This window comes from Stegodyphus dumicola, chromosome 6 (genome assembly GCF_044657685.1).
Source record: "Stegodyphus dumicola isolate Sdum_Otavi_A_Nest chromosome 6, ASM4465768v1".
Lineage (NCBI taxonomy): Eukaryota > Metazoa > Arthropoda > Arachnida > Araneae > Eresidae > Stegodyphus > Stegodyphus dumicola.
This window is the reverse complement of record NC_140773.1, coordinates 45,496,508-45,508,625: the sequence shown is the minus strand read 5'-3', so window position 1 is coordinate 45,508,625 and position 12,118 is coordinate 45,496,508. Positions and strand designations below refer to the sequence as shown.

Genomic DNA, 12,118 nt, shown 5'->3' with positions numbered 1-12,118 from the left:
GTGCAATGAAACATCATTGAAAATATTTATCCTCCCTTTTTTCTCTTATTACAGCTTAGTATACTGATTGTCATTTCATTCTTGATAATACAAGTTTATTCATAAATCCGTGAAATATTCCAATATATCATACCAAGTAAACTAACAATTGATACTAAATTTTGTTACACTAAAATAGATATAAACTCATTTTAAACCTTCATATTTTAAAAATACTTGATTATAAAATTTGCCATTAAAGTAGATAGGACATACAGGAAGAGAAGAAGATATATCTGATATTTCCTTTTGGAAGATTGTCAAGGATTTGTGTGTCTTTTTGTGGTCATTCTTAACGGTGTCACTCACACAAGGTGTCATTCTTGTGGAGGGTTTTTATATCTCTAATTCTTGCTAATCTCTAGATGCTTTGCAACTTCAACATGTATACTCTGCCTCTGGTCATTTCTGATACACGAGCACAGATAGATCAGGAAAAGTGGATACATTGACTATTTGTTAATTATTTAAAAATAACTTGGTGGTTTTTTTTTTTTTTTTTTTTTTTACACTAGTTTGCTATATTTCAGTTTGGCATCCCTTTCAGAATGTAATCATAATGAATTTTCGAAATATGTCATGAAATAATGAATAACCTCTCTCTCTGCGAGTGTGTACATGTACGTTAATTTTGTTTATAAGTGACAGATATTGAATAAATGCTATTTATAAAATTCAATCAATGTTATCAATCAATTTTGCTTATTATTTAGCAAATTGCTCAGATACTAAAATAACTGCTAAGAAATTTGCTAAAATGTTCCCAAGCAGTAAGGTATTTTTGTTTAACAATTAAACCAAGCAAGTTTTTTTTTTTCAATATTAACTTGAGTAATCATTAAAAAAATAAAAAATACAGATCTCTGCTTCTTATTTACCAATGGACTATGCTAAACAATAATTCATAAGTGAGAAACTTTTAGTTTCTATAATTAATTGGTTTGGCTCACATTTTTAATAACTTTAAGGAGAGCAAAAAGGAGAAGCCTTTAAAAAACTTTTAAGGAGAGCAAAGGCATGAGTTATATAATTTTTGTGAAATTATTAAGATATTATTATTTAGGTTAATTTTTATGCTTTTTTATATTACGTAATACTGTTGTGTATCCAAAGAATGAATTTTGTTAGTTTACAAAGTTATAAATTTTGCAGCAAAACATAGTAAACCTTACCACTCCAGTGTGTGGATCTTTAGCTCCATTGCTAAATGTTGAAGCTAATGTTGAAGAACAGGATTCATCATAATGAGCATTTTCGCCATTATTTATGGCAGAATTTATGGAAATTGTCCACATGCTAGCAGCATAACCATCACAGTTGCAGTCATCATCTTCACCACCATCACCAGATGCCCAGACATATATATTTCCAAGACCATGTCTGCCCTGAAAAATGCAAGCAAGTAAACTATTTTATAACTTTATGAAAATACTTTAGTATTTATTACATACAGAGGAAGCTTCATTTTACATAAACATATTAAATATATTTAAAAAATAATGTTCAGTGTCTGTTCTTTCTATTTACTTTTTAAAACTCTTTCTTGTCAGTAACCATCTGAATCATCTTGAAAAAGCTGAACCATCTGAATCATCTTAAAGTTTACAAGTAAATTATCTTAAAATTTCATGATGCTAGTAAACTAAACTAAGTGGCATAACAGCCCTATTGGGCCATGGCCTACAGTGCCCCTTTTCTGTTTTCATGACCTTTGGGCCCCGGAGTGCCTAAGCATATGCCCTGGGCAAGTGGTCAGCTTGTTTAGTCCCCAAGCAAACTTTGTACTCATTTTATCAACCCACTTAAGAGATGAAAGGCTCAGTCGACCTTGCCCAGCTTGGAGATTGAACCCCGGACCTGTGGTACAGCTGCATGACATGCTAGTCACTTTGCTACCAGGCGGTGATGATGCTAGTAGCAACTGTTATGCTATAAAAATAATGATAAAGGAAAAAACAAAATAAGGAAAATGATATTTAACCATTTTATACTAGCTTTGAAATCAAAAACTGAAAAGCTTTTAGCCAAATTTTTTGTCTGTGTACATTTAAACATCATCCCTGTATGGAATTCAAAGCAAAATTCTCAATTCCTCAAAAACATTTTAAAATTTTCACAAGAAAAGTTTAATGTGCTTTAAGACTAAATACTGGATTAATATTATAAACAATAGAAATAATTATATAAAAGTTATCAAAACAATAAATGCTGCTGAGATACATTTTTTCACATAAAATTACATATATTTTAATAACTTGAGAACTAGCATATATACAAAAAAATTAATTACTTCATTAACTCCTCGCACAATAGCACGCATTGTTGCATTACGAGGCCCATCTACTGTTTTTCCATCATCTGTAGGTCCCCAGCTAGCACTGTATATATCAATTAAATTTGGTTCATGTCCCATAGAATTTGCTTCAATGAGATCTGTCATATATGGCTGATCTAACATTCTTATTCCTGCAAGTGATGCCCATAAAATAATAAGCATAATTTTATTCACATTTATATGCTTAAAATGTAATTTACATATTACAAATGTTCAAAAATCATGAACTACCTAATGGATATATGAATTCTGTGCATTTAAAATATTATAAATTGCATTAAGAAGTAGATGTAACAATTATATATATATATATATAATATTGTATGATCTTAAATTCACGTAGTGCGAAATCGAGTTATTCTACTACTTGTGCATAAATGCTGCAAAGTAAGTTAATAACAATTTATTTACTAAAGAAATATTGATTATATTATCTCCTAAGATTAATTTTAGTAGAATTATCTTAAAAGAGTGAATCCATAGTTATTAAGTTTAATTTTGAAAATTATTTTAAAGTAACTTGAATGTAAATTGTTAAATATGTTTAACAGGGACTTGAATTAAATCATGAATAACAAAATTTCAATTGTAAGCATAAACATGAGGGTGTCAGGGGACAATTACTCGAGTAATATCAATTTTACTGCAGAAATTGCTTTTCACTCAAAATTGAATTAGCTAAAATGCTTAATCGGAATGAGTTCTTTGGTGCTCTGCATTTGTTCTTGATCCCTTCTATTCATGGAAATATTTGGCCTAGCTTGAATTGCCGGTTTGGCATCGCCTTATTACTTGAGTAAAGGATGAAACACCTGCGTATTTATTTCTTAATTATTGTTCATTGAACGGGAGTTGGTTTGTTCCCCTTGAAAAGTCAACTAATTTCCGATCAAGTTTTTTATTGCCATTACCAAATTTGCTAAATCCATATATATTCCTATTATGGAAAATAAATAATTACAAACTGTTTGATGACTGAAAACTTATCTTTCCTTTTGCAATTCAATATCTTTGCCAAAATAACTCTCCTCTAACACTGCTACTCATTCAAGTAAAGTGTTCTGCCAATTTTGCATTAAGTACATCTTTTCCCTGAAGTTTAATTAAGAGTTTCCCACTAAGTGGTGTTATAGAAAAGCTTTAAAGCAATTTCAAGTGCATTTTGTCGCAGATCTCCTGACAGAAGTGTATGTTGGAGATTTATTTTCTTTAGACCAAGAGAAAAATTCAAATAAAAAAGTTTTCTTTGAGAAAACTGTATGACAGTTTGAAATCAAAACTTAATGATTTAGAAATTCTCAGCACTATGAGAAATAAATATGTTTGTTGTATCCAGTGGTGGAGTCATTAACACCTAATGAAATTAATTCAGAAGTCAAACAACAGAAATCAGCGTTATATTTTCAAAATGTTCAGAGGACTAGTTTTGATGGTTTTACCGAACCACCATCCTCAGCTGCAAAACTGCAAAATGAACAAGATAGGAAATAATGATTAGATAAGATAAGAAAGCCTGGACAAGAATAAGCAAGTGGCACCATCTGTTGGTGAAACCAGAACTAAAACATAATTTCTTTAAAGGCCGAAGGCAAAGATAGATTGGAATTAGGATCATTAACTAGAACAGAAAGATTTTTTAAATGTGAAATGCCTCTAGAAAATCCAGTTCTCCAATGGAAGATGCTCTTTGAATAATTTTGGCAGCAGAAAAATTGAAAGTGTGATTTTCGGACCAACAATGTTGAGCAACAGAAGACTTTGTGTTTCCTTTTTTCTAACATATGCCTCATGTTCCTTGACACAAAATTTCAAGGCTCTCTTAGTTTGGCCAATGTAAATTAAACCACACTGGCAAGGAATCTTATAAATACCCCAGAAATTCATATCCGGAATGGGGTCCTTGAGTATGGAACTCAGAATTTTATTGATGGGAGAATAAACGACCCGAAAGTTAATTAAGTGATATCAATAATATTAATGTCAATCATTAACATTAATATTAATGTCAATTCCTATGATTTTTTTAAATAATTGTCTTTCAAGCTATAGAGAAATTGTTAGAATGATGGCTTAGATTTATAAATTTGTGAATAACTGCAAAAACAAGATACAAAAGAAAGATGAACTTACTGCCATTGACTAAATGATGCAGAAAAAGTAATAATCCATTTTATTGAAACAAGTACTATCAAGGGAATAAAAGAAACCTGAAAAAGGAAATCTCTGGAACCTTTGTAGAAGATGCTATAATACAGTCTAAAATTGCAATATTTTCAAGAGATGACACATCCGAATTTAGAATTCAAGTAATTTTACCAAGGAACCACGCAGAGTATCATTAGTTTCGATAATCGAAGAAAATAAGAAAAAAAAAAAAAAAAGAGACATGTTGGCGTTTCTGTCTTGAAGTCTCTAAAAGAAAAATATGGGATTTTATCTGGGCAAAGAACTATTTCATCTGTTTTATGGACTTGCATTGTTTGTAATGGCTATTCTGCCAAAATGTGAATCCTACAGCATTATCATTGCCAGTATATTGAGGAAAAGATGCTGCTACTTCCCAAATTACTGGAATTACCAAATTACTGCAGGTCCTTTACTCTTAGAGACAAAATAAAAGTATGGATTTATCTTTTTATGTGTGCAAAGTATCATTGTGCTCACTTAGAACTTGCAACTTCACTATCAACTGCATTTTTACAGGCTTTCCATCATTTTGTCTTATGACATGGAAGGCTCTCAGTAGTTTATAGAGAAAACGGAACTAATTTTGGCAATGCAAATAATGCTTTTGTCTTAACTGATTTCAAATATGGGTCTGAACAGATGGATGATGAGCACATTATTTGTAAGTTAATAGCCCCTGGCTTTCCATGGTAGGAAGGCTGATAAGGTTTGATTGGCAATATGAAGAGAATGTTAAGAAAAATCCTTGGAAAAATCATTCTGAGCTATGAGGAAATGTACACCATTATGTGCACCTGTGAAGCTATACTTAATGACAGACTTCTAATGGTCATTATTAGCAGTTTTAAATCTTACAGCCATAACATATTCAAGTTTCTAAAAAGAAACTCAAAATGATTCAATTTTTTATTTAAGGCATGATATTGATACAAAGCTTTTAAAATACATATTGCATTACATCTAGAATATGTGCGATGCTTTATGAAAAAGATTTTGCCAAGAATAATCTCGAAGCTTTAAAAATATCAAAAAGGAGGATGTCTAGAGCTTGTGTTCTTAGTTTTAATAGGCAATGGTTACAGAAACAGATTATTTTGGCTTCTTGGCAGAATATTGGAACTGTTTCCTGGTACAGATGGTATAAGTTGACGTGCCAGAGTTCAAATTTAGAGCATGAAATTATTTTGAGGGGTTAAGAATTTCTATGGATTGTAGATTTCATCGACAGAAGAGGTTTCTCCAATAGTCAATCCAGCTCAAATTTGAATGACAACTTAAAAGATTGTCTAAAATTATAAAAATTGAAAAGAAAGATTTTTCTGTCTAGAAAAATAGAGAATTCCCAAAAGTTATTACATCCGAAATGACAGTTCAAATTCTAGATCGCCTGAACTTATAAACTTTATTTTCTTATTAATATGCCTAGTTATTTTATTTTAAATTTTTGCATAGTGATAGTATTTCACATTGCTTGTTTTTTTTAGTGCTTTGCATTTTGTCACTTTACTGTTATTCTTCACCATTTATATGCACAGTTTAAGTGATGAGTGTTTAAGTTGTTGAGTACATTTTGGAATATGAATTCAAAAGACTGAGAATAAACATGTCATTTCTGAATATGTATTAAGAGTTTTTGAACAGTGTTTTATTATTTTTAATTTCTTATCAGATTTTATTTTGATTTGTCAGTTCATTCGTCGAAAGAAGAGAGCTTTTTGGAATATATTTTTTTGGAATTGTGCACTACATATTTATTAAAATAATGTTAAAATTTGGTTACTATTCGGTTTTGAGGGCCGTAAAAAATCGCCAAACTATTGTTGATGCCAGTGCTGCCAAAAATAATTGTGGCAACCCTAACGCAAGAAAGGAAGTATAATACTAGTAAATAACTATCTAAGATTGACGTTTCAATTTAGATGAAAAGCTAATTTCATATAATACTTTTTTATTATTATAATTTATATAAAAAAGGCTAAACATGACTGAATGGAAGTATAAGAGTAAATAACTACATATTTCAGATCATTATTATAATTTATATAAAATTTGCTAAACATAACTGAATGGATGCGTGCATCGCTATTTCGCTACCGAGTTATCGCTAAAGCATAGTTGCATCTCGTTGGTTGTTCAAACATAATTTTCTATAATGAATGATGCCTTTTCTTTGAAAAAAATCTCTGCAGAATCGCTCACTTATTTGTTTGCCGCTTTTTACAAGGGTAAAAACAATTGGATTTTTGTCAGTTTTCTTTTTAAGTGAAAATAGGTCGATGTGTACACAGTGCGCAGTGCCATTTTTGTGCAATTCTGGGATTTTTGTTTTTTAAATGAAAATAGATCGATGTGTACATGGATTCCGAGTATGTGCAATTCTTAAAAATGCGTCAAGCAGTGGGTGATTCTGCACTTAATCCAAAATTATATCGCGTACTTTTCGTCATGGGCAATTCCCAAATTGTTAAATCCATAGGATATCAAAAAAGGATTTAAAATCAAAAAAAGGATTTAAAAATTAAACTAGTATTTCAATGGCGTCTTAAGAAATATAGAACTATACAAACTTACGCAATCTGAAATCAGCGCGTACGCTAGATTTGGCGCGGTGTTAAATGGGTACGTTTGCTAGATTTGGCGCTTTTGCGAATAAATTTTCGCTGCAATTTTTTACGGTCCTCAAAACGGAATAGTACCAAAATTTGTTTTAAATTTGATTTGACTCTTCTTCTGTATATGCTTTCTAAATACTAAACTTTAAAAAAAAAAAAAAAAAAAAAAAAAAAAAAAAAAAATACTTTGCAAAACCCTTATTATTTAACTCTCATGCAGGTATGGTAAAAGGTATTATGTAAAAAGCTTAAAATATTTAAAAAATAAAGGAAGAATGTCAGCCATGAAAGTCTCTATTCTGTTAAAAAAAATTCTGAACAAAATGAAGGCTTTCAGTGGCGAACTATTTATAAGTAATAAATCATTCTATATACATCAATAGCAAGCATGATTGCACAAGGAAAACTAAACATACTACCAGAATTATAGCCCAGAATATATACCAGAATCAGAATTATATATCAGAATTAAATGCTTCTAGAGCATAGAAGTCAATAGTGAAATGTCAAACATTTTAAGAAATCAAAATGATAGCTGCAACTAAGGAAATAATTTTGTTTATATCAAAATTATATGAAAATGAATGGCTATTACATTATATACTAATGCATTATTATACTAATGCACTTTTCTTAGAGAACATTTTAATGCATTTAATAAGAGGCATGACTGCTGCATATGCAAATAAAGAAAGATTAATTTGTCAGATATAGTTTTGAAAGAAAATAAAAAAAAACTGTATACATTAATTTATAATTTTAAATTCCAAATATCAACATACATATACATTTCCAGCTTTGCAAATATATATCATATGCATGTGCATGTACATTAATGTTTAAAAATATATACACTGCTGAGATATGAATAAACAAATTGTAAGCAATGAAAACAATAAGGATGAAGTATTGGGAAGTGTGACTCAAATGCAAAAATTAATGTTAATTTTTGAAACTTTGTTTCATGAATAATATGACTGTACTTTTTTAATGGTAATTCAATGAATTACCTGCAACTTTAGATTCATAGGCTACACCAACACCACATACTCCATTGTCACGTTTTGCAGCAACTTCGCCAGCACATCGTGTTCCATGGCTGAAATATATACCAATAATTAAGAATTAACTCCTTTTAAAACATTATAATTTCTATTCTGCACTTAAAATATACATTCATTATAATTATCACAAATTATTTCTGTAAAATTACTAAATGTGTTTCACAATTAAAAAAAAAATACAGATACATTAAGATATTTAAATAGAAATGTAGCAAAAATTAAAATGGACATAAAACTACAAAAGAACATTTTTTCAAAGTCTATATCAGGCATGGCTAAACTGTGATTTATGTTATAATAAAGTGTAGATTTAGTCTTTGAAATGCAATTCTAATTTTAAACAGAAATCATGCTATGACATGCTTTTATAACATAATTAAATTTTTTACATGTTTTAGTTTTAAACAATTTGAATCTGTTTGCTTCATGTTTACATTAAAATATTGAAAAAAAAGACACATAACTTCTATATAGGAATTGAATAATATTGACTACTTTTAAGAAAAATTAATGGTAGTTGGAACAATACAAGAAACAAAGGCATTAACAGCATGTTGCATTCACAAGATATGTCAAATTTACTGAAACACATTATGAATATATGCAATTTTAACTTGAATTGAAAAAATGAAAACATGCTGGATGACATCCACTTTACAACTACTAATTTCCTGTAAAAAATCTGTTAAATTAGCAATTATTTAAAAATGATTTTCATGTATCGAAATACAATACCCATATCTCATGTGCTATCCAATCTTACTGGCTTTATTCCTTCCAGAGGTGTGCATATAGTTAAAAAAAAAAAAGAGAAGATATTTCTATTTTCTAGATTACAATATAATATTTCATTTGAATTGGTATTTTACATAAGAGTAAATATCTAAAATCCTTTTTTTTTTTACCAGTTTGTTTTTCTTAAAATCAGTTGACCCCCCCCCTTCCCATAAAAGAAAACCAGAAGAAAAGGTTTAAATTTGTTTATCAATATTAAGAGTGAACGGCATAACCTACAAAAGCTTAAAATTTGTATATCATAAGAATATATATTTTCTGAATACACAGCAACAACATGAATTATTTATTTTTTCATGAATAATAAGATTAATTTAAAAATTAAGAATCCTAGTTAATTTAGCTCAAATGTTTCTTTCCATAAAAAATTGTTAACAGTTTTTAAAATGATAAATATATTTAGTTGTGGCCTCTTGTTTGTTCCTGATATCTGATATTACGACTGCTACTGACATGAAGATAGATTCACCTGGTTTACCTTATGAAACTGCAAAGCACCTCACTTTTGTGCTTTATTCTCTGTTTTTTACATATCAAAACAGTTTTTCATATATACATTTATTATATATATATATATATACATATGAAGGGCAATAGTAAATTTAATCCCTGATCATTTATATATCAGCATAAAATTGTAACAGAAGAAATAACGGGAACTATTACACATTTTTAGGACAATTTAGTTAAAGAGTTAAAAAAAGAAAAGAAAGAAAAAAAAAAAAAAAAAAAAAAAAAAAAAAGCAAATATTTCAGAATAAAAATTTCTGACAACAGCTTATTATCAGAAATTAGAAGTACTGTTAGCTACTTTTAAATTTAGTCTTCTTTCAAAATGTCACATGTAAACAAGCTGTGGATTGAAGGATATGTTTTCCCACTTTCCGAAGAGAAATATTCCTATTTCATAATACAAGAACATTGTGAAATGCATGGTATAAAAATATGAAAGTGCAAAATAAGAAACATTATCAATCAAAAAACGAAAAAGAGATTAATCATTACTTCTACCTAGAAAGAAGATTCCAAATGAAAACCTGACAAAGGTATGTACTATTTGTAAAGTTAAAATTGTGGTAACAAGAGAAAACCACTGATGCAGAAATTAATAGCAAGTCTTTAAATACACCTGAAGCAACAATAAATAAAATAATAAACCAAGATAACAACTTAAGAAAGCTGAAAAAATAATGTTCACGAGCTTTTTTACTGAGGCATATGGCTCAATGCAGAACAATTTGTAGAACCCTATATGAAAACTCTTTAGCAGGAGATAAATGGAAATACATTGCAATCCTCGATGAAGCATGGGTTTACCTAAATGAATGAAATCTCCCTTTTCCCCAAAAAGGTGTCGATTTTCAAAAATGAAGAGAAAAAGATGTACAAACCTAGTTCTATCAATGCAAACAAAGTTTTAGTAAGAGGTTCATGATTACAGCAGGATTCTCTTACAGAGGGATGTTAAAAATAAAAAGATTGGGAAAAAATTTTCAAAATCAACTCAACATACTATATTAAGAGAAAATTGTACATCTGATATTTACAGAAAAAAATCCATTTCTTTATCAAATGAGTGAAACTTTATCAAATCAAAGCAACAAGAATATATTTTGAAGAGTACCACTGTATTCCTTGAAAAAAATGCACAGTTCTTCTCAATGTAAGTATTCTGATGCTTCATCTATGGACTATTGTGCCTATGGTCTCTTGAAAAGAGCTCTTTCTAGGAAAAATAAACAGTCTTCTAATTGATATTTAATTATATAAGGGCGAGTCAAATGAAAGTGAGCCAATGCGAATATATGACAAACAGAGTACTTTATTTAAAGGTAGTCTCCATGAACATTGAGACATTTATCCCATTGACAAATGAGCCGCGTGATCCCAGTCTCATAAAACTCCTTGGGCTGTCGATTCAAAAAGTCTGTAACCGACTCCTTCACGGCGGCGTCCGACACGAATCTGGTACCCTTGAGATATTTTTTCAGTTTCCCGAAAATGTGAAAGTCGCATGGCGACAAATCTGGGCTGTATGGAGGATGATGCAGCGTGTCCCACTTGAACTTTGCCAGTTGTGTCTTAACCACATCAGCGATGTGGGGACGAGCATTGTCGTGTAGCAAGATCACACCATTCGTCAATCTTCCAGGTTGTTTGTTCTTGATTGTGACACGCAGCCGATCCAGCGTTGCGCAATATCGCGAACTATTGATAGTCTCTCCACGTTTAGCAAATTCAATCAGTAATGGCCCCTGACGATCGAAAAAAAAAGTCAATAGCACCTTTCCCGAAGAAATGACAGCCTTTGCTTTCTTCGGGGGGGGGGTGAATTCAAATGTTTCCACTGTAAGCTTTGCCGGCGTGTTTCAGGTTCATAGTGGTGGCACCATGATTCGTCTCCGGTCACAATTGCAGACAAGAAGTCGTCACCCTCATTGTGATACTGGATGAAATGAGTCAAAGCAGCGCCGAACCTCTCCGTCTTCTGGCGGTCGTTCAAAATCTTGGGCATCCATTGAGCACACAAAAGCTGATAACCGAGATGATCATGAATTATGGTGTGAACCGAACCGTGACTGATGTTCACACGCTCTGCCAGTTCATTGATGCTTATCCTCTGTTCTTGTCTAATCAGCTCATCAACCTGTGCAATTGTGTCGGGGGTGATTGCAAGGTGGCTTTGGCCCGGTCTTGGATCGTCTTTGCAACTTTCACGTCCTTCTCTGAACCGTTTGCTCCAACGCTTCACAGTGGCTAATGCGATGCAATGTTCACCGTACACAGCAGTCATACGGCGACTAATTTCATGTTGGGAAACACCTTCAGTTGTCAAAAACCTGACCACACCACGCTGTTCCTCTTTTGGAGCGTCCATTATGTCATGCTACCGTCTTCAACCCAGTGTAAGAGGGCCTTAAAGAACTTTAACGTCACACTTTCGCGCCACTTTCGTAAATGAAGGCTGTCTCTGTGCTACGCGCATGCGCCGCAGATGATGGACCGAACCATTCTTGCTGAGGAAGGGTCACTTTCATTTGACTCGCCCTTATATTATGAAATACTGAATACTTCACAAAAGACTG

General features: G+C 31.2%; 1 protein-coding gene across 1 annotated transcript in view; it reads right to left on the bottom strand.

The window, feature by feature from the left end:
- The window catches only part of amon (prohormone processing protease amontillado), a 454,317-nt gene that overhangs the window by 26,578 nt on the left and 415,621 nt on the right, over window positions 1-12,118 (bottom strand). Inside the window, exons 7-9 of the mRNA XM_085818272.1 lie at window positions 8,184-8,272; window positions 2,330-2,505; window positions 1,212-1,424 (exon numbers count right to left, since the gene is read on the bottom strand). Coding sequence (XP_085674398.1) covers window positions 1,212-1,424; window positions 2,330-2,505; window positions 8,184-8,272 — 478 coding nt within the window. The remainder of the gene's footprint in view (window positions 1-1,211; window positions 1,425-2,329; window positions 2,506-8,183; window positions 8,273-12,118) is intronic.